The sequence below is a fragment of the Austrofundulus limnaeus genome, unplaced genomic scaffold (genome assembly GCF_001266775.1).
Source record: "Austrofundulus limnaeus strain Quisiro unplaced genomic scaffold, Austrofundulus_limnaeus-1.0 Scaffold349, whole genome shotgun sequence".
In the NCBI taxonomy this organism is placed as follows: Eukaryota; Metazoa; Chordata; class Actinopteri; order Cyprinodontiformes; family Rivulidae; genus Austrofundulus; species Austrofundulus limnaeus.
The window spans coordinates 295,285-317,267 of NW_013952751.1; the positions used below are offsets into that span (position 1 = coordinate 295,285).

Genomic DNA, 21,983 nt, shown 5'->3' on the forward strand with positions numbered 1-21,983 from the left:
TATATATTCGGTGGAATTAGAATGTTCAAAGTATGTTCACATCATACAGGTTTAATCCTCACATGGTCCTCAAGTCTGGTGACCTAATCTGAGGACGTGAAGGGTCCCACATTAGGGTGAGCGTGGTCAGGTCCATTCCCTCCTGGGAAGGGAATTATCATCTTCCTTTTGTGACTTGTCCTGACCTGCCCTGCATCGACGGGCTASATCCTGGGCTTTTTCAGTCAAGACAGCATTTTTTGTGGGTCTTTTTGACCAGGTATACTTCCTTGGGTCTTCTTGACCCAAGCTGGCTTATTAACAGGAGGGTTAACTAAAGATAAACAKTGACTACCATGTTTAACAGGGACACATTTTGTGTCTGTACAGATGCCCGTCTGACAAGTTTTGGCAAAAATCGCACCAGTGTTTTTTCTGAAAAGTTTCAGGAAAGTCTCCATGGTGGCTGCACAAAAATATTGAAGAACTTTGGAAAAAAGTATGCTTGGAACAAACTGGTCACCCAGGTCATGGCTAATCCTAAGTACTTGAACAGAGCCGGACTTTCTTGGTTCTTGAAGCCGTTTCACCTTCGAAACTTCTTCAGTTCTTATTGATCACTGGGGAGTTTTAGGCTTGAAAGCTGTTCTTGGAACACTCAAGCTTAACAGTCATCAAAGCCATATGTGGGTCTTTTGTCGTGAACAAAGAGGGGAAAAAAAGTTGGCACTTAAGAATAAAAAAAGTACATTATTTGATGGGAACACCAGCCTAGACGTGAAACGACCCACAAAATGTCCCGATTGGCTGCTCGGGCATTTCCATCTTCCTGTCAGAATCCAGTGCTGCTTTTGATGTTGAGCACACTCTCACAAAAGCCTTAAGGTTTTGTCCTCTCAGAGCAAAATACTTTAGACATGTACTATTTTCCTGTCTTTCTCTCTCTCYATACTGCCTGACACAGCTCGACTCAATTCTGCTGCTTTTGCTTCTGGTGTTGGGTACTTTTCTTTTGATTTGCACAGCAGATAGCATACCCTGAACAAGATTATCTGACCATAAAGCTGCCATTTGTGCTCAGAAGGGGCATTGCACTGTGAAATTTTAAGTCGACATCTGAATACAGAAATGTAACTTCTCATCAGAGTAAGAAAAGCAACTATATGTAAAACAAAATCAGCTGAGGAGAAGAAAAATGGGGACCATTTGCACACACKTTTGTCAGGTTTGCAGACTGCATGCATGATTTGTCTTCTGAGGTTAAGAAATAAAGTTTGTGTGCAGGACTTCAGTGTTTCTGATGCAGTGTGAGRGGTTTTGCCTAGTATTTTGGCTTTATCCTCCTCAGTGGCTCCACCTGTGAAGGTGTCGATAAARGCCAAGTCTGCTGAGACTTGCAGAAGGGGACCTTAGTGAGTTTGTTTTGTAAATCCTTGATTTTCTGTGCATTTACTTTACACTGCAGTCCAGCAGGGTTGCCACATCACTGGGACCCTTATGTAGATGTTAAATTTGGGACTTTTTAATAATTTTGAGAGCATTAAAGAAGTTGATTAACCTTTCTTTCTCAAAATGAATATTAGACCTTTTGTTGTCTAAATATTTTGGCATTTTGTTGGAGGCAACAGTCTGGTAGTCAGGTCTTGTAACACTGAGGCCGTGGGTTTGAGCCCAGGTTGTGCAAGGTAGGACAAAGTGTAATTGCCAACACATTGCTGCTTGCTGTGGCGACTCCCGCAAAAGGGAGCAGTACAAAAACAAATTGTATTGTTTTGTGATGAAGCTCTGTACCAGCTGTCTACAAGGAGAACCCATAAAGCACCTGCAACCAAACAGAACTGTACCCTAGTTGTTGCCCAAATCAAATTCTGGAAGTGGTCATTCAACTAGATCTGTTACAAAAGGACAACTGACATTACCAACTTTTAAAAACTGTTACGGCCAGAGGTCTTTCTTCTATGTTTATACTAAAGCATGGAATGACATTCCTCAAAACATAAAGTCCATTTCAAAACTACAGCCCTTCAAGAAGAATCTTGTCTGCCATCTGCTGGACACTTTTTGTTGGGCTTATATTTAGACATCCGATTTTGCAAATGCTGCCTTTTTGAAATTTGGTATGCTTGTTTGTCTTTGTGTCTATGGTGTAATAATAATGATGTGATTGTGATGCTGTAATTCTGAGTGTTTTATGTGCTGCAGAACAGGAACCTGCTGTAAAACAGCAATTACGCTGAGTCAGGCTTGATTTTTAATAATCTTTTCCTGTTAAATCAATAAATCAAATCAAATCAAAGACAGCAGTCAAACATAAGATTCTTAAACTCCAGTTCATTTAAGTTTTTAAGGCAGATTAGCTGCTGCCTTCTTAGATGACCCACTGGGTAGCAGACGATACTGGTATGTTAACTTTTGAATTATGAATTATCCTAAAAATATACCAAAATGACCTAATTGTTCAAAAAATGCCTTAAGGAAAGGCACACATCCAGTACAAGACATAGGACATAAAACACAAAAAATGTATTTGTTTGATAGAGATACATACATAGTTAGGACATGATTATACATCTTTGGATATTTTGACACAGAAAAAATTAAAATAAGAGGTTTGAGAAGGAAGAGAAATGTAATAATWTTATTCCTGGTCTTGCTTTGGCCTTTTTGTATAGACCAGTGGTTATAAAAATTGTGATTAGGACCCCATTGTGGGTTGTGAAACAGCAAGTGATTTCAAAAATGAATGCAAATTAAAAATGTTTGCTGACAAGATTTATCTTTTGTAATAGTTAAGAAACAAACGTTCAGCTGTGCATTTTTATTACCTGCATTTCTAGGCAGGGTCATAGGAGGTGCTGGTGCCTATCTACAGCCGTCACTGTGCAAGAGACAGGGTCCACCCTGGACATGTTGCAAGTCCATGGCAGGGAGAAATCACAAGAAACTGAATTTTAGCTACAAATTGATAAAAAAAAACTGATTATTGATGCTGTTTGAACCTCTAGGTCAGTAGTTCCCAAACTTTTCAGCTTTTGGCCCACAAAATAACAGTAGCAGAGTCCTGTGCTCTCAATTATTTTTGTTTGTAGGACATTGGGAACAAGTCAWGTAAACAAGAGCATTGTATTATATGTTTTCTTCAAGAACTAAAGTAGYGAAGACAAACAGGCTGTGCGCACACCCGCGGCAGCTAAACAGCTATTAGCACAAAGCTTTTACATCAACCGGTTTCGCTATATTTATTTTTCCAAACACCACAAAATCCTCCACCTCCTCGACTGCCCTCTGGCTGCAGCCAGGCCAGAGTTTCCTCATTTTCTAGCCACTTACCTGGAGTTTACATTTATTCATTTTGTCTCCGCTTCTAAAGTTTTGTTTTGACCAACACATGAGATGAGTCCCGCGATTTTCACCTGGCCGGAAACGAATGAAGTGGTTCTGGATTCTTCTCAGCCGAATTCAGAGGAGTTGTTGAGAAGTGTTTTATTTCCTGGGCTTGTTACTTCCAAAACCTAAACTCAGATATGAGGAAGAAAATTAATCAATTTATTTTATGATAATGGAGAAAAACACAAAGCATTTCCTCCTTAATGTGCCCATGTCATCARTTTGTGTGTAATAAATATGAATGCCTTTTTTTTTAAAGATGACATAATTACATACTGTATTGCAAAAATCCATGCCTCTATGMTGAACAGTTGCTGAGATATTTGCATGGGCAGTAACAGGAAGTGATGTCAAAKGAGAATATCTGAATGTAAACAGAGYATTGCTACAGTGGCTAATGACACAGACTGTAGAGAAGAATCTGAGGTGTCTTTAATGATTTAGAGACCAGAGAGTTCACTTTGTTTATGAGTTCCCCTTTGATGTCACTTCCTGTTTCAATTTGAGCCAAGTTCAAAAGTAAATAGTCTAGTTATGTGAAAAAAAATAAACATATATGTATTATTCTAAGTGTCTTAATAAAAAKATGTTTTCTTTGACTTTTTGTATTTGAAGGATATGCATAGGCACTTTGAGTCCTGCTTTAAGGTTGCAGCAGTTATTAGTATAAATAAAAAACAGCTACTGTACTTTTTATTTAATAAGCATCATGACTGTGGATTTATTGCTTCAAGGACCTGTAACAGCAACTATTTACTGCAATAAAAAAACGTACAAGTCTTTTGACTGTCCAAATTGTTGCTGGTTTTAGCGTGATGTCCTACAAATTCTGATACACTGCYGTCACATGCATCAACAAGGGATTTTTATTCTGTGTGTTGTCATTAATATCATAAGATGGCACTGTTTTATCACTCAGAAGTACACCAAAATTAACTTAGATGATATTATACAGTATGATGCAGCCCGGGTCAAAAGCCATAAAAATTTGTGAATTGTTGGCGACGACCAATTTAAAGAGCTCACTTCCAGGGCTGGTTTGATGGCTCAGGCCACAACTCTCAGCCATGTAGCCAGCACACACCATCGWCAACCCAGGATGTCCTTCAAGGACACTTGAAGCTTACAGGCAAAAACTTTTTGCTTCTTTTTCTCAGTCGTAAATGGTTAGAAGACCATCTAATTGAGACCCAGGCACAAGCCTGAATTTACCCCCTTCAGCTCCTGAACACCTCTGCTGTTTCCAGCATAAAAGACAAGGTCGGCCTGTTGTTTAGAGGCAGGATGTGTTGACAGAGACAGGTGGAGGGCGTGGATCTTCACTCAGTCAAAAGCCCCCATTCAGCAGCCATGAAGCATTTATGAACCAGCATTTCCCTCCTCTGCTCTCTATTCCACTCACAACCTATGTGCTCTCTTCTTCTCCCCCCCCCCCTTTTTTTGTTGCACACCCTCTGCCCTTCTTCTTCATGTCCTCGCTGCTTGTCTCACTCTGTCTGCCACACACACACACACACACACACACACACACACACACCAGCTTCTAATAGATTTCTTAGCCTCGCTCGGAGTTGGTGTGTGCGTGTCTCTGGTGTNCACACACACACACACACACACACACACACACACACACACCAGCTTCTAATAGATTTCTTAGCCTCGCTCGGAGTTGGTGTGTGCGTGTCTCTGGTGTGTGTTTTTTGAGAGTCCCTCTTCAACAACACAAGTAGAGCAAATCTCCTCGCTCTGAGCCCTCTCTGCCTTCAAGTAAATGTTTGTGCTGCGAGAAAGGAGACACACAAATTGACGGAAGATGCATTTATGCCAGTGTGCAGCACTTTCTTTTTAAACCACTTTCTAGGCTACAATGCAGGAGTGTTTATGTCTAAACAGGAAGCCCGCACGCAGACAGACTCTTAAGATAAACGTGTCACTCTATGGCTTACTGCAGCAACTGTGCAGACTCTTAAACAGGTGGAAGTGAAACACTGTGGGGAATATCTGTGTATAAATGTTTGTGTGAGGTGCACTCCTCTGCTCTTTGATCCTCATCTTGACAGCCCACCACCTGGGACGATCCGCCACATGCTGCACGGCTCCYRGGCCCCGGCTACACCCCGGGAATCACAACACGCGGCACCGGCTAGYGCAGCCTTAACAGCTAACCCTCCCCTGCACATTATATGCCGTCAGAATCACTAATGCTAATGGCAAGAGCTAACCCTCCCATGTACAGATATGCAGAGAAATGCCAGCGGAATCAAAATTCATGGTGTGCAGCTAGCTGCTCAAGCTCTGTTATTGGAATTGCAAATCACACACAAGGGGGCAAAGCTTGAAAACAGGTGCAATTTGAATTATGATGGAATTATAGAGTACCATACTGAAGGAAAGCTTAAAGACCCCCCTCTGAATTACATYCGTTTTGCACCAAGCATGCAGGAAGTGAATGGTTTAAAGCTAATATGCCTCAACTGGCAATAAAGCCAGTGGAGTTGCACACATTCAGCTTTATACTTATAAAAGAATTTGAATTTGCAAGTATTGGTGCCAATTCCTATTTTTCTTTACGCTTGAAATGTTGGAACAWTGGAAGGGGTATTGTATAACTTTGCTTTGTTTATACATATGTATTTTCTTAGTTTTGGTCTCTATCTTCTGAGAAGAAAAGATATTTTAGTCACCATGATATTAGTTTTATGGTTTTATCACCTTTAACTGTACATCTCTAAATCTACCTGGTTTTAGGTTTTGCATGGTAAAGTTTTAACTTGCACTTGTAGATGTAGCGACAAAGTCTTCACTGAAAATGGTTTTCTGACGTCTTCCTGAGTCCATGTGCTAATATCTGTTAGAGAATGATGTCAATTTTAATGCAGTGCTGCCTCAGAGGTCAAAGGTCGCGAGCAGTCAGTGCTGGTTTTTGGCCTTGCTGCTTAGTTGCAGAGTGTTCTCCAGATTCTCTGATATTTTGTTGATATTATGGACTGTAGATGATGAAATCCCTAAATTCCTTGCAATTGAATATTGAGAAATGTTCTTAAACTGTTGGACTATTAGCTCACACAGTTTTTCACAAAGTGGTAAATGTCATCCCATTCTGACTGAGCCTTTCATGGGTGCTCCTTTTAAATCCAATCATGACACTTTGCTAGCTCACAGGGAAAATCTTAAAAATTTAAGGCGTTTTTCCTCAAAATCAGTTTTTTTTTTTTGCTACTGTTCAAAATAGTGCTTCAAAATTTTGTTTTATGATTATATTTCAGACAGTTCATTCAACTGATACATTGATAAGGCTTTTATTCATTATATTTTGACAAAATGCAATTTTTGTTAACATTTTAGTCAAAACACTATTTTTGCCTATTTCTCCATACACCACTTTTGGACTTAATCCTCATTTCGATGTGATGGGTCACATTTCATTCTACAAAAAAAATCAGGATTTTTACTGTGTTCTGTGTACTTTTAAACTTCAATTTTTGTCATGAAAACATTTCACTGCAAGTTGAACTTTGTGTATGTGATAAATTTACTTGATTTGATTGCTCCCATTTTTATCTTCTGTTGCTAACATATTTCATGAAGGCAATGCATTCCACATACAGAAAAAGCTATTGAACATATATAATTTTGCTGTTTAGGTAAAAATGATTTTTATCAAAACCATAAATGTAATTTGACACTTTTTTATTGTTTATCAAGGAGTAATAAAATACATAAATTCTTACATTCAATGTTGTCAGTACATCATCATGTCACTTTCCAATTAGTGTTTTCTGAAGAAGGAAAAGTGGCTGAATTTGTGCTTTGCTAACACCATCTCTGAAGTCTTTGTGTGAAAGATGATGAGGTGTGTTTGGGAGTACTTCTGTCATTAAAGCCCTGGAGTTAGAGTTGAAATGATGCTCTGCCTTGTGGCGTTTGAAATTTATCTGGTTTAGACGTTTGGGTTCCAGGTTCTTTGCTGTCCCACAGACCTGTGACATACAATATTAGTTACAGTTCCAAAGTAGAATGTGACTGATCATTTAATTATGATTTAAGTTATGATTTGACATATGGAAATTAATAGGCTAATTGGTAATGAAAAATCAAAACAATTACATTTTATTTGCTTTTTGTACATTTCAAACTAACAGTCAAGCACAAAAATMAATTTATTTAAAATAATTTCACATCTGTACATTGAGTGTGAGTATATTGTAGTTGTTCAATTAAAAAATACTTTATTGATCACAAAAGTAAATTATATAATATAATAGTAGTTCAAATGCATGTATTTTAGTTTAGCTATGCTCCCCAATGTGGGCAAGGACATAGAGTGTGTAAATAAATAACGCACCATTGTGACACATTCGTTTGAAGATGTGGTCCTGCAGGTTTGTCATTCTGAGTGTCTTGCACTGGGTCAGACTCTGGCTCGTACATGCTGGATTGACAAGTCTACTGTTGTTGACATCCTTATACTTTCTTGCCATCTGCCATCACTAATATGCACCTTCATATACATTCATTTCTGTACTGTACTTTACGGTGTATATATGTATATAAATAATTATGTGTTTATGTATATGTGTATTTGTGCATTGGTACATCACTRTATATCACATGTGTATATTGTGGGGTTTTGTTTGTTATCTTTTATTAATCTTTCATTATTCTTCTCAGCCTCTCTTGTATTAAGCTGCAGTAATGTGCAAATTTCCAGACTGTGGGATCAATAAAGTTCTGTCTTATCTTATCTTAAAAACGATTTTTAGTTGGTATTTAACTGTTTTTTGCTATGAAACWACAAATATGGCTGAACGGGGTGGAGTTGAACGCTTCAGCAACCTGGAGGGGGCGGCGTGTGAAGTATCTCATTTGTATTTAAAGAGACCGCACCAAAACAGCTTGCTCTGTGGTGCAACTCAGAACAGGGGGAAAGCAAGGAAAGCAAAGAGTCTGTGGAGCAACAAAAATGAGGAATTAAGACCAAAGCTTTGCAGTTTTATCTTAAATAGACATAAGTGAATGATTTAGACGTGAAAAAGAAGGATTTAAAAGCATGATATRATACCTTTAATAACAGCTAAAGGTGACATACCGGTATATACTAATTACGGTATAGTATTTAAAAATATGCCTGAGAAACACATAATATTGGCCCTTTAAACATCATCCCAACATCATTGAAATTGGAGTTGCATGTGTGTATTTTGGGATTTCAGCCAATGCTSYTTTTTAAACAAGTGCCTTGTGAACTGATTTACATAAAATAGGTGCGAAAACACTCTTTTGAGAAATACCTTTGTTTGATTCCTGCACGAACTAAATTGTCTAATTTATACCCAACATTAGTTTCTCAGTCAGGACTAATTTCCCCCCTTATGTTGCTATTCTTAACCGATAAAAAGCTGGTGCTAAACTGTTGGTGGTAAATTGATAGCTGAAGTGTGGAGTTCAGTGAAGTGACACGATGAGCTGTCTTTCACGCTGGGGGTCATGGAAAGAAACGCTAAGCCGAGTGTTATTCCCATTAATACACAGGCACTGCATCATCCAGATCACAACACCAATCACATTGCTGATGCTAGGCTAACGGCCAACTATTCAACAGCCCCTGGCACCCACAGGACATCACGGGAATTCAGATCCATTACGCTCCCAGCCTCATCAAAGGGACTCTGGGATTCAGAGGCTAAACCTGCTCCAGATGCTCGCTGTTGGATTTCACTAAGATGCGCCACGGGGCAAGTGTCATAAGGGCTGACGCCTGCGATACGGGCAACAACACCACAACCAGTYGGCCTCTTTCATACTGATTTGATTTGTGTCATAAACACAAAGGGGAGGACAACAAAGCAGATGTAAACAATGGCACTCGCCACTCATCTGTGGACAAATAAATACGCAGCAAAATTAACAGATGGACTAAACTGAAGGCAACAGCTTCAAACCTGCAGCGGTCTGAGGGGAAACATCGAAGCCAGAGCAGAAACTCACCTGTGGCTGGAGCATGATTATGGATTTTCAGCTCATTAATAGAGTCAGCTCAGGCTTCATGCAGCATATTCCCTAATTCTGTGTTGCCAGCCAGTTGCTTTTAACTTTAAATGGGTAAGAAAACAATACAAAATCTGTTATCTATTCATTTGTTTAAGTTGTTTTAATGTATGAGGGCTAAATTGGGATGCATCTCCTGGACCAGGACTGACATGTTTATGTAGTGTATTTAAGAAAAACTTTCCTGTTTTAAAAAGTGTTTTTGATTAAACTGAGCTAGAACATTTCTTTGCCAAGTTTTTAGGTCAAAGGCTGTGCAGACGAACGTTATATAAAATCTTGATGAGAAAATAAAAATAAATTGTTTTTTATCCAAGGGGTGATGTCTAAAAGAACTGAAAACAGAACAGATGCTGCAGATATTACAGAAGCTACACACACTGCAGTATCCTGTGAGATACCCACCAGCTTTTGTAGCAAAGTTTTAACGCAGTGTAGTTGTAGCCATTCTGGCCAAACCTTGTAAATTACACTAAAAGTAATCTTGTGTAGGCCCGTCAAAATTACAAATTTTGCTGAACAATAAATATTCTCAGAAATATTGTTGTTTGTATTCACCCATAAAATAACTGTGGTCACCTTACGAAATTTACGGAAGTTTCTGAAGTTTACGTTGTGTAAAGGAAAACGACTCTCAGTGAACCCATGGTTCGTCTTGGTACCCTGAGGGTGTCCTGAGACATCACCAGTTGAAAAAAGGTTCTGGAAAACTGAAGACTGGCTCGTCACATAATATGAAATTTGCATCACCAGATAGTACGTAGTTTACGTTGATAAACTTGACGCCAGGGAAATCCTAGTATTTTTTATTAAGATAATACGGGTCATATCCTAAATGTATGCATAGTTTTTTTGCGATATCTCGTCTGYGCCAGCCCATTTAGAGCATTAGCRTACTCACTGTGATCCATTTTGCTGTGTTTTTAACCAGAGCAAATCACTTCCTGCCCTCCTTCTGACATTCACGGGTCATCCGGGTCATGTGACTTCAACCCAGCAATACCTGACACCAGATTTCACTCCCTACGCTAAGAAGTAGAAAAGAGGGAGRCACAAAGTAAACAAASACGCAGWCAAATGAAAAGTATCAACCTTATTTTAACCTATTGTGCGATCAATTGCTTATCGTGACAGGTCTACTCGTGATGTCACAAGATCTGAGAAACTGTTAGGTCTTTGTTGGAGATGACTCTCAGCACCTGTCRCACCATAGTTTAACTCAATATCTTTAAAATAACTTCTGCAAGTTATAACCAGTTGTATGTTTCCTAAGGTTGGCTACAGCAGCCATCTTGAATTAGGTTGATTATAAAGGTTGTAGACGCACATTTAACGATTACTTACTGATAATTTCAATAATTGGGTCTGGTGGTTTGTTTTTTTGAAGGAATCCCTATTAGACCTTGCCATAGTGAGGACTATTCTTCCTTGGGTCTATAAAAAAACAACTATACAATAAAACAAAAATGAAACAACACACAACCCCCACACGTGCAATCTACATATCACCATCAATGGTCAAAGATAACTATTAGCAAGAAAGTAAAATAATTCATATTCTCATTTTCCATTCCAACCTAACATGGCTCTGAACACAAMCGCATTTCTGTGTGCGTTTGTTTTAGGCAAAGGGAGTGTAAAAGCAACAGCAGAAGCTTGTCTTGTTTTAAAACTGTCTGTTAGAAGTGGGTATTAACTTTGAAAAAAAGGTTAACATTTTTATGAAAGATCCATATGTAAGGTATTTTCATGAGRTATTTTGCTAACAGACAAGCAAGGTTGTTTAACCAAAGTTTTAACCAAAGATCAGATTTTAGCTCAAAATCTGTAAAACTGACTGCATTTTAGCTATTTTTGGGTTTACTAAGGTTACTTAGCTGTGAGTTTGAGTTTAACCCAAACTGCTTTCAGTTGCAGATGTATTTAACAGAGAAAGATTTCTAATCCTTTTCTTTTACCGACATCAACAAACAGCCACTGTTTGCATGACGTCCTGCTGCCTTTATGTCGTCCTGCTGGGTTTTTGCCTGATTGTGCAGTCAGACTGCAGTTTTTCCAGGCCGTTCTTTGGGGATTACATAGATTGATAAAAGTGCAAAAAGCCTGCTCTCCTTTGCAGCCCTTCCATTTTCATTTTATGTTTGCATTTCAGTGCAGATACAGCACTGTTTGTAATTACAAGAACCTCATTGAGCATTTATCTGCTAAGTCTAAGCACTGTGATTTATTCCTCTATGTGCCATTGCACACCTCCTGTTTTTAAGCTTTTTAAAGTTGTAGCTGTTGAGCTGCAAACATTTCRTTACCATGTACAGCTGTGACAAAGATTTTTATTTTCTTGTAAATCAAGGTTGAACATGGCCTAAATGTGAACTTGAAATGGATTTTGAGCACTTTATTTTGCATTAAATTTGACTCTGTAATTTAAATTAAATGAAAACAAAAGCAACAAGGTTGTTTGTTGATGCGCTGTTCAAACATATTTGAATCATTTAGTAGCTGTTGAAACCTTTACCCTTTGACCAGATTTTATCAAAATTTTAGCCTGCAAATCGCCYAATGGGAACCAGCAACCTGTAATTGAACAACCACATAAACACGAACAATAAATACACAACTGCTTTCTTTTTTTAATGGGCAATAAAGCAGTTGTTCACAGAAAACGTGATGATTAATGAGGAGAAAACTTCCTCCTCCACCGTTCCTTCTGTCTTTTTGTTGTCTGTTCATGCGTCCTTCCCATCTGTGCCCCCTTTGGAGACACCAGTCGTCAAACGTTGAAACAAACCCAAAAGCTTGGATGTTCGGTCCTTTACATTCACGCTGCGTCTGCCAGTGTCGACAGGTGATACCAGGCGGATAAATGCGGAAGATGCTCTTTGTTGCRCCTCATGCTGATCCCTCTCCTGTCTTGTTTTCTCTCCTTCTCCCCAGGCTGCTGTTTTGTCACGTTTTACACGAGGAAAGCTGCTCTTGAAGCCCAGAATGCACTGCATAACATAAAGACTTTAACAGGGGTGAGTGTATGTCCTCGATTCTCCTCTAATCACACACTCACAGCCGTACCCTAAGGCAGCGTCACCCCGACCTGTATGTGTCTCTGTGATTACACGAGCGTGCGCACCAGTGCTGTCACGATGCATTTGCAAGTGTAAGTGACCGACTATGTGAGCAACTGACTGTCAGAGTGGGTTTGTGTGAGAAACTACTGATAGGTTCAAAAAAAAGAGCAGAAGTTGAAGTTACTCTWTGAGAATTTRTTGCCAACAAATAATCTTGTTTACAATCATTGTTCTTACAAAAGAAAAGTTGTGAAAGGTGTTTCTCACATTACTGATAACACCATTAAAACCAAGTATTGATTTGTGGAACTGWGTAAAACTGTAACATCATATTTCTTTGTTAGTGACAGATACAACCACACATAGGTGTGAAAAAAATCTGTTTTTACTATTAAGTTAAAGGAATAGTTGAGGTTTTGTGAGTGTTTTTTAGCAGTCTAACGTGTGCCTGTAGGAGAGTTAGAATCTTAGTTTAAAGACTCAAAGAAAAACTCACAWTTGGAAGTCTAATACTATTTTATCTGCCTAGAACAACTCAAAACTCAAAGGTTTTTAAACAGTTTAAGCAAATGCTTTATTTTTAGATTTTACCCTACATGACATGGTATAGACCAGAGGTCTTCAACCTGTGGCTCTTTTGTACCTCTGCAGTTGCTCTTTGAAACTAACATGAGATTGTATATTTGGGGGGGGTATGCTCACAACAAAAGCTAGCTTTTGCAGTTATCCTGTCAATTTGTTTGCAAATATGCAATCAAGAATGCAAATTGGGAAACATGTTTATTTGTTTACGCTAGCAGCCTTTTGGCCAATAAAGTATTTAACTTCTGGCTATAAAGTATGAGCTTTCTCTCAAATCCATCAGAGTTACTTTTAAGGCTAAATAATAATAATTAGAAACATAAATATGTCCGTATTGGTCATTTGATTTTATTAGATTTGGTGTAAACTATATACATTATTATTCTTATTTACATGAATTCATTTTCTTTCATACTAGTGTAAAAATAATAATAAATGTTAAAATTCGCTACATATTTTTAGTTTTATGATGTCACTCATGCTGTCCGTAAAGGCCCCCTTCAGCAACATAAAATGGTCCACAGACCACCAGTTGATAATCACAGTTGTAGCACATTTTGTGGCTATTTCATTAGTGAGCTTGGGGGCAGAAATGGCTCTTTTGATAGTAAAAGTTGCAGAGCCCTGGTATAGACAGTGTTCTATGGTTGTTTGCACTGAAGACTGGGCAGGTTGGGGTGGTTTATGATTGTGRTGGCAGCATATCCATGATGTAGAACCACATCACCAGCATGTCATGGCTGAAACCTGAGGAATCCCTCAACCCTGTTCCTCATGACCCACTGTCCTTCACATTTTAGATGTTTCCTTTTTTTTGACACACCTGGTTGAAATAATGAGTGRCAGKCTGAGTTGGTAGATTAAGTATTTGAATCAGGTGTGTTGAAGCAGGGAAMCAGCYAAAGGCCTCAACATACTMCATCCCAAGCCAAMTGAGGACATGAGGACTCAGGAGACTGCCTTTTAAAAGTCTCAGGGTTGTGGAAAGTTGTATTAGTTTGTAGCATCATATTGCCAGGGGTCTAACAGTTGATCAGCCCACATCGATATGTCAGTTAAATGATTCAATTCCATCAAAACAAAAGGAAAACACTGATCCGTATCATCATCATATGTTCCATGTAGATCAATATATCAATCACAGACTTGTGAACTGAACTGAATTAAAATCGTATCTTGACAGACTTTGTGATATTGAGAAAAATATTGTCACCCAAACATCAGTATATTATTGTATCATGATTAAGCTGCTGATTTACACACCTATTACTGACTCTGCAAAACTCCTCTGCAGACATTTCCTTTGCATACAGAGCATACAGGTTGTTGTACAAACATGCATGAGAAAAGCTCTAAATGGAATGCAGCCCACATCAATACACTTGAGTTTGTCCTGCTATTTCAAATCAAAATGTCTGCCAAGAAATAGGTTTATTGAGGGAGTAGGATGTTGTCTCCTTGCTGTCTCGCATTTGTAGCTCTGGGTGGATTTTTAAAGACCCCCCGGATCCCCTTGTTCTCCTTTCATTTGCTGCTTCCTTGCCTCTGTCCTTGGCTGCACCAGTCTTCTCAGCTGAGCAGCTGCGCTGTCTTACTCCTGTCTGCTGGATGAGTGGATAGGCCTCCTGGGCAGGACAAGGTGGATGCTGTGAATCCCTCATGAGCCGCGTGCTCGAATCCAAATCCAGCTTTTTGTTTTGCTCAGAGTAACTGTGTTARTTGGTCACGGAAAAAGTATGTTAAATTAGTTTTTTCTGCATATTTAGAGTTAGGCTCTTATCCCTTGTTGACGGTATGAAACCCTCCTCAGGACACATACAAAAGTAGGTTTTGGATTATAGAAATCTTATTCTACACAGTAATACCATTTTCTTTTYTCTTCATCCTTGCTGGTCATCCCTCCTCTTCAGACTTGTCTGTCCTGCAGCATCTGTGGTTGTTGTTTTTGATGCYTTTAATGTTAGGTATCCATAAATTCTGGTTTGCTGAGAGCAGTACTATGTTCACATCAAACTAATAAGATACAATGATGAAATAGGTGTTAAAAAACATAATCCTGATATGTTTTATAGTATAATACAAGATCATATGATGAGGTGTTTGAGTGTAGAAGTTGAAATGTGACCTCCTGTGTCCACGGTTCATCACATGTAGAATTAGATACAATAAAAAATAGTAATATACCAACATTATTCTGCAGTGCTCCTGCTTACAGGTGCTCCTCAGAATACCYTCTAACTGCTTCACTGCCTCATCACTGATTGATTCTAAGCATGAAATTTAAATCCAAAGAAAATCAAAATATGTAAAACTAGTTGTTCACTCTTTGATTGTGACCTTCAGGCTTTATTTGGCTCTTCTACATTCACCAAGGATTAAAGGATGTGGTGAAATTGTAAAAAAAAGAAAGAAAGAAAAACTTCCTGTATTTTCTTTGACTTTCTGGATACATTTCTTCTTGATCCTAAACAAAAAAGTCATCAAAAGACAAACAAAGAACAAAGAAAACCCAGGAGTGCTTACACAGAGCTGMAATACAGGTCTGCTGAGGAGAAAAATAAAGTCATGACAAAAAACAGCAGATTAGATATTTCACTCTGTGTGTGTTCACTTGTTGAATTATGTTAGTATAAACATGGTCATCCTGGGAAAAAAAATCCCTTTATTAACAACACTGTAAACTGACAGTCAAAAAAGAAGCCAGGAGAGTAAGAAACTGTGTGGGTTTGCTTGACATCTACAAACTTCCTGTCCTGTAGTATGTAGCATGTAGCTAATAGCATTGATTCCCAAAAGCTGTTCTTTTTTTCCCTTTTTTTTACACAGAGCGAAAATCCTGTGCCATTATGAGCTGTGGAGATTGCAGAAAAAYGCACAGGTTTAAAATAATTTACTAACCATTATCACAAACCAGRGTGAAGAAACAAATGAATTATTAAAGTGCCTGTGACATCATTTTTTTGTAATAAACCTGAATGCATTTTTGGAAAGAGAACATTGATMAAATRTGGCAAAACAAATTTTATGCCACTGAGATGAACAGTTGTTGAGATATTTGCATGTGAAGAAACAGGAAGTGATGTCAAAGGGGAATGTCCGAMTGTGAACAGAGCMTTGTTACAACAGCTAACAACCAAGACTGTGGAGAWGAATCTGATGSKTTTTTTAAGATTATTTTGAGTTTCTTTCAAAGAGAGATGAAGAAGAGTTAAAGTTGAAATWATATTGTTTTAATGAACAAAGACCAGGGAGTTTATTTTATTAAAGAGTTCCCCTTTGACGTCACTTCCTGTTTCACTTTGGCTGAGCCAAATCCAAAAGAAAATAGGCCAGTTATGAGACAAAATGTATAAAATCATGTGTATTATGCCAATTTTCTTAAGAATAAAGATGTTTTCTTTAACTTTTTGTATTTGAAGGAAAGAAAAAGCGGTTCTCAAAAATTGCATTGCATCATTTTTGATTAAACACCTGCTCCATATCAGTTTAGTCTATTTTACTGTAAAAATTTCCTAGAGTAAAAAAAGATTTTACATTTTTAAATTAAAAAATTGTATTGTTTTAAGGACATCCTGATTAATATCTTTAGACCAGGGTCCAACCCTACTTCACTTGAGGCAGGCATCTACATTTTAAYGTCAGAAGGCCTTTTTCTATTGCAAGGGGCCTGACTTCAAACCYGGGTTCAGCATGCTTGCATTAGTCCTCATTGCCCAGTTCCTGGAACCCCAAGAACCATGGTTCTTTCCGGGCCAGKCTACTTGGCCTGATTTGACGTCAGCTAGAGCTGCTCACAGATAGGTTACGTTACACTGATGAGAGTAACTTTAAGTGAATCATTTGCAGAAACTCTAACATTTTTTCACACAAGCTCARTTAAACTGTTGCAGTCWACCAAACAACAACAAGCTAACATTAGCTACCATTAGCTTACCRTCCTGTGCTGTCCTGCCCTCTCGTCTTAAGYGTCACACTGCTGGATGGTTCGGTTCAAGTCTTTGGTATTTTTACTTCGATTTTGGTGTAGTCCATTGTTGTTTTGTCACAAATGAAACGTAATAAGATTCGTACGTGTGTGTCCACRTAAAGGCGGCACTCTACTCAATGCAAACACAACCAGGGCTGGGGTAGAATAAGGYCAGGTTGACTGTAGTTGGGGCGAGCTGAACCGGGCATTACAATCCAAAAATGCCTATAGTATCATATTTGAAATTGTAACTTGTACCACATAACTAATCAATAAAGCAAAACCAAAAAGGTTTTTACCTTATTTGCCATAACAGCCATGTGTCCTTTTTTGGTAGGACATCGATGTATTTTATGGGCCTACCCACCAAACATAAATTGGATTGTGTGCTTCAAGAATTTAACATACCCTTACAGTATGTGTTCAACTGTAAAGGCTGGATATGCTGACAACACCAAGTGGTTCACAATTTCAGTGTATGAAATTTGCATTGAGTATGGAAAATGAAGACCAAGTCTTCATCCTGGCTAGGCTAATGGCTAGCCAAATGAACCTGATTTTGATCAGCAGAAAGAAGTCCCTTTACTTTGTTGTTGTTGTTTACTTTCCTGATTCGTCATGTCCTGGATGATAACGAATTGGAGAAAATTGTCACAGTTTAAACTAACACTTCATGCAAAAATGTASAGTTTTAATATTGGCTGATGTATTTTTCTTTTAAAGCATTGCTTCAAAGTTGACTGGACAATCCTTTTAAATTTGTTTTATAACATCCAGACTTGATTATCACTATTAAATATTGCCCATATCATGTTTTTATTTTTCTTTCACCCAACCATTTGGTGAATTAAAGCAGCCAACTGTGAGTGGGATGAATCTTGAACCCTTCAAAATCTCCAGCCTGGCTCTTGGAGTTAAAGCAGTCTTTATTGACTAAGAGATAAACCCTGAAGATGATGAGGATGTTCTCATTCTTGATRGAGAGGAACGTTGGTTTGAGAGAGAAGAAAAAAAGAAAAGCCATTTTTGCCAAAAAAAAAAGAAAAAAAGCCAAAAAGAAGCCATTTTTGTGAAGAAAGACCGTCCATCATTAAACAGAGGTGGAGGCCTCCGTTTTCTGTTGTCCCCCACTACAGTGCTGCTATTGCCAGTATCACTGCACCCCCTGTTAACAATAGGTGTTAATTAGGTGTCAACGATAACCATGTGATGTGAGTATCAGTCATATGGAAGCAGAGCTTAAAAGCCTGAATTTTGCCTGAAACTCTCAGACTGAAGAAGTCTCTTGGAGGAGAGACGAAACGTTTCATTAGAGAAGAACCCATCCAGAAGACCTACACAATTTTTTCCTTTTTTTTTTATTCAACCCAGTATTTCTTTCACTTATACGGTTTTTTGCAACAATGTCACTAAATACTGTATAAAGAAACAGGATTTGAGAAGAAAAATACAAATTCTAAAAGGCTGATTGGGAAGTTTCCTTCTAGCTCGKGTAAACTTGTTCATGACAGAAAAGCGTATAGAGTAGAGTATTAAAACTGTCCTCTGAGAACCTGATGGCACCGATCAACAGCTCAATACATGTAAGTAATTAAACCTGCATCGCATTCATCATGTCAGAGCCAGACAACACCGACTTTCGGATATCAGCTTGCGTCGTATTGACTGACAAATATGGCTTTAAATTAAATATACAGGTGCACGAAGAGCAGCGGTAAATACAGTTGACTCTCAAGCATGTGTCTGAAAAACAGTGAATCAATAGAGGCATAATAGAGAATTGATGAGGTTGTGCAGGGTCTGTTCATAAGTTCTTCTTTTCAAGCTGACTTCAGCTTGGATTCAAATAAAACAAGGCTGAAAAGGTTACAGGGAGGAGCTGAAAAGGAGGGAAAAAAGTTAATGAGAATTCAGAATTAATTGCCAGTTGAGACATGTGAAAACAAAAGGAGTGCGCGCAGAGAGGGGGGAAATATTGAGCTGCAGATTAGCAAAGGTGATCTGCAGATGGACAGGAAAAAGGTGGAGTAGAGCCCTCCTGCCCGCCCGAGGGCAAAGCAATAAACGGGCAGCCGTTAAAAACCAATACCTGCTTATTAACTTCCCYACTTTCATGGCTTGTAAAAAGCCAGTGGAACAATGTTTGCATTGGCTGTCTTCCCCTTCATTGCTCTATCTCCTTTTCCAAACCCAAGGCRCTAACAGGGAGAGATGCAATCAGAGCGGTAAGCTGGACGGGGCCCAAATTGCAGGAGAAAAGGGACAACGGTATCACCGGTGCTGAGCAGGAGCCATGTTGGTTTGGGGCAGTAACAGCTGAGCGACTTCAGTTTTTCTGAGGAGAGCAATAACGTGTAGCTATGTGTGGTTTATATGAAGAATCTATCTTTGTATGGCTCTCAGAAGTGTGGTGATATAAAAAAAGAGAGCAAAGCCTTGAGAATTATGCTTTATTTTCAGATGAAACACACTCTCACAAAAAATAAAACACATTACTGCTTGGTGCTTTGTCTTCCAGCACCGTCTTCAAATAACTCAGTCCTTCCTCGGCTGTCTCTGCTGAAGATTTGTCAACCATTTTGACAGTGCATATATACCAAATGTGTGAATAAGTGATTTTATGCATACTAAAAGTGTTTGTTTGTGGTAGACGTGTCTGTCATAACGTCAGTTATGAAACTGAGTTTCCCCATTAGTCCAAATCAGAAACTGAGTKCAGTTTAACCTAAGAATGAGTGCTGAATTTAGGTTTCTACTGAAATTTATCGCATCCTATTTTTTGCTTTTCCTGTTCTTCAGCTAGTATTTCACTCAGCAGCTTTTTTTCAAGAATAGTTGATGATGACTCAAATTTGTGGGAAAATTATTCCAGTCTTCCTGAATTCGAAGTAGCTGTGACCAAACAAGCAACAAGAACACCACCTTTTGCTTGTAATACTATTTTTGTCAATTCACATTACTTTGCTTTACACCTTCACCCACATTGTACCCACCTTGGCTCATTTTGTGCCCATTGTTCAGCTGCTACAACATTTATGATTTGTTGTGCTAGGAAATGAAATTACAAAAGGACAGTTTAGACCAGGTTTTTTTATGATAATCGGTGTTGTTTTTAGTCCTGCATGTTTTCAGTCAGGAGAATTCTCCTTTGTAGGTCTCAAAATACAGTTCTGGGGTCAGATTTATAAAGCTTGCATACGCACAAAAYGAGCCCAGAAACTTGCGTACGCCACTTTTCACTCAAAGTTGTGATTTATAAAATCCAAACTTGATGTGRAAATGTGTGGTCAGTTTTATTTATGCTTCTGCTGGTGAGCCRTAAGGATCTTTGAAATAAAAAACTTAAATCTTAAATAAAAGTTCACRCATCTCCATYCATCTCCTTCCTCCTCAGACGACTCTGACCCACAGACCCCTCCCCGACAAGAGACATTTTAACAGCATAACAGCAAAAAGCTCAGTTATAGTCAGGCTTTGGGTGAGCCCACCCTCACCAGAGTGGATGTTATAAAAAGTTCACTTTTCAAAGTTTGTATTTCTCACGCGTGCGCACAAGGCTGTGAGGATGTGAGGGTGTGAGGAGACGGTCAGCTGCAGATAACAGAGCAGGCAGGAGGGGGAAGACGGGGGAGAAGAGCGGTGAACTTGTTTCAAACTTTGTCTGACTTATTAAATTTTATTTTATTGTTTTTATTTTCCTGCAGGCTCTGAGAGAAAATTAATTTGTAGCTGAGTTTTTGAAAAAAAAATTAAGTTGCTCTAAACGTCTGTAAACCTGCAGAATGAGGGAAAATCTGCGTCAATTACAAACAATCTGCTCACGTGAGCAGCTGTCAGCACCTGTCATCCTTCAGACGCACGATGGAGCGTGTCTGAACCAATCGCTTTTTTTGGCATTGATCAGCTGACTGATTTAAATGCATCTTAACATTCATGAGGCACTTTGCATTGCTTGTGCGCAAACTCTGAGGTGAAGCTGTGATCTATAAAGGAAAGGTTCGCAGAAACATGCGTACGCATGGTTTTATAAATCTGAATTTTTTTTGGCTTACGCCATTTTCGCCTTTTGGCCATATGTTCACTTTTAGTATGGTTTCCACGCAATCCTTTTTAAATCTGACCCCTGGTGTTTTGGTTGAAGTCGCCCCCGACAAAATTCAAGATGTCTGGGACAAACCTGCCACTATTGCAAGAATAAATCAGCTCTCAATTTTTGAACATGCTCAAAGGTTTCTCTACAAGGAGCTTGAAAACCATGATTGATGCAAAAAATATTATGATTATTGGATGACAAATGCACTTTCATATCCTTGGCCTGCATTTTCTGGCTTTCTCAGTTCAGTATGAAGGTAAAAATGAAGTAYTCTAATTTATTATTAGCTGAAGAACTGCCTTATTAAACACTTTTATTAACCATGACTGCCACACTTTTCCTGTTTACCACCTCTTTTATTGCTTTAATTAWGCCAGTAATTTTTATTTTAGTTTTAATAACATTTCATCCTGAAGTTTTAAATGTTCCTTGAGCTTTTGTTTCGTTGTGAAATTGTATTATATCTGTCAGTAAGAGTTTGTTAAAACTACATGTGAAAGACATCTCGCTGAGGTTTTTCACTTTGCTCTGGTCCTACAAACCCAAAAGCCACACTTTGACGATTAGTTTTTAATTGCATAATGTTTTGTTTTGTTTTCAAAGAAACTGTTGAATAGATTTTTCCTTGCAAAAAAAAACTATAATTTTCTTATCTCTGAGGAAACCAAATATGAAATAAACAGTTTGAGAAGGTTATCCCACTGTGTAATTAGCTTGCCTACAACATTTACCCATTTGCTTATTATTGTAGGTTTTATATTCTTTCTTTTTTTGTAAATGAAAATACATTATATAAAAATAAAAGATAAAAAAAATAAAACAAAAATAATGAGTTTTCTGCATGGCAAACACAGTGTCCTTTCAG

At 38.4% G+C, this 21,983-nt stretch overlaps 1 protein-coding gene across 9 annotated transcripts in view; it reads left to right on the plus strand.

Annotated features, from left to right (window-relative positions):
* Window positions 1-21,983, plus strand: part of celf2 (cugbp, Elav-like family member 2) — a 288,250-nt gene that overhangs the window by 182,615 nt on the left and 83,652 nt on the right. For all 9 annotated transcript variants that reach the window (XM_014022917.1, XM_014022919.1, XM_014022918.1 and 6 more), the window contains one exon: window positions 12,349-12,431. In XM_014022917.1, coding sequence (XP_013878371.1) covers window positions 12,349-12,431 — 83 coding nt within the window. The remainder of the gene's footprint in view (window positions 1-12,348; window positions 12,432-21,983) is intronic.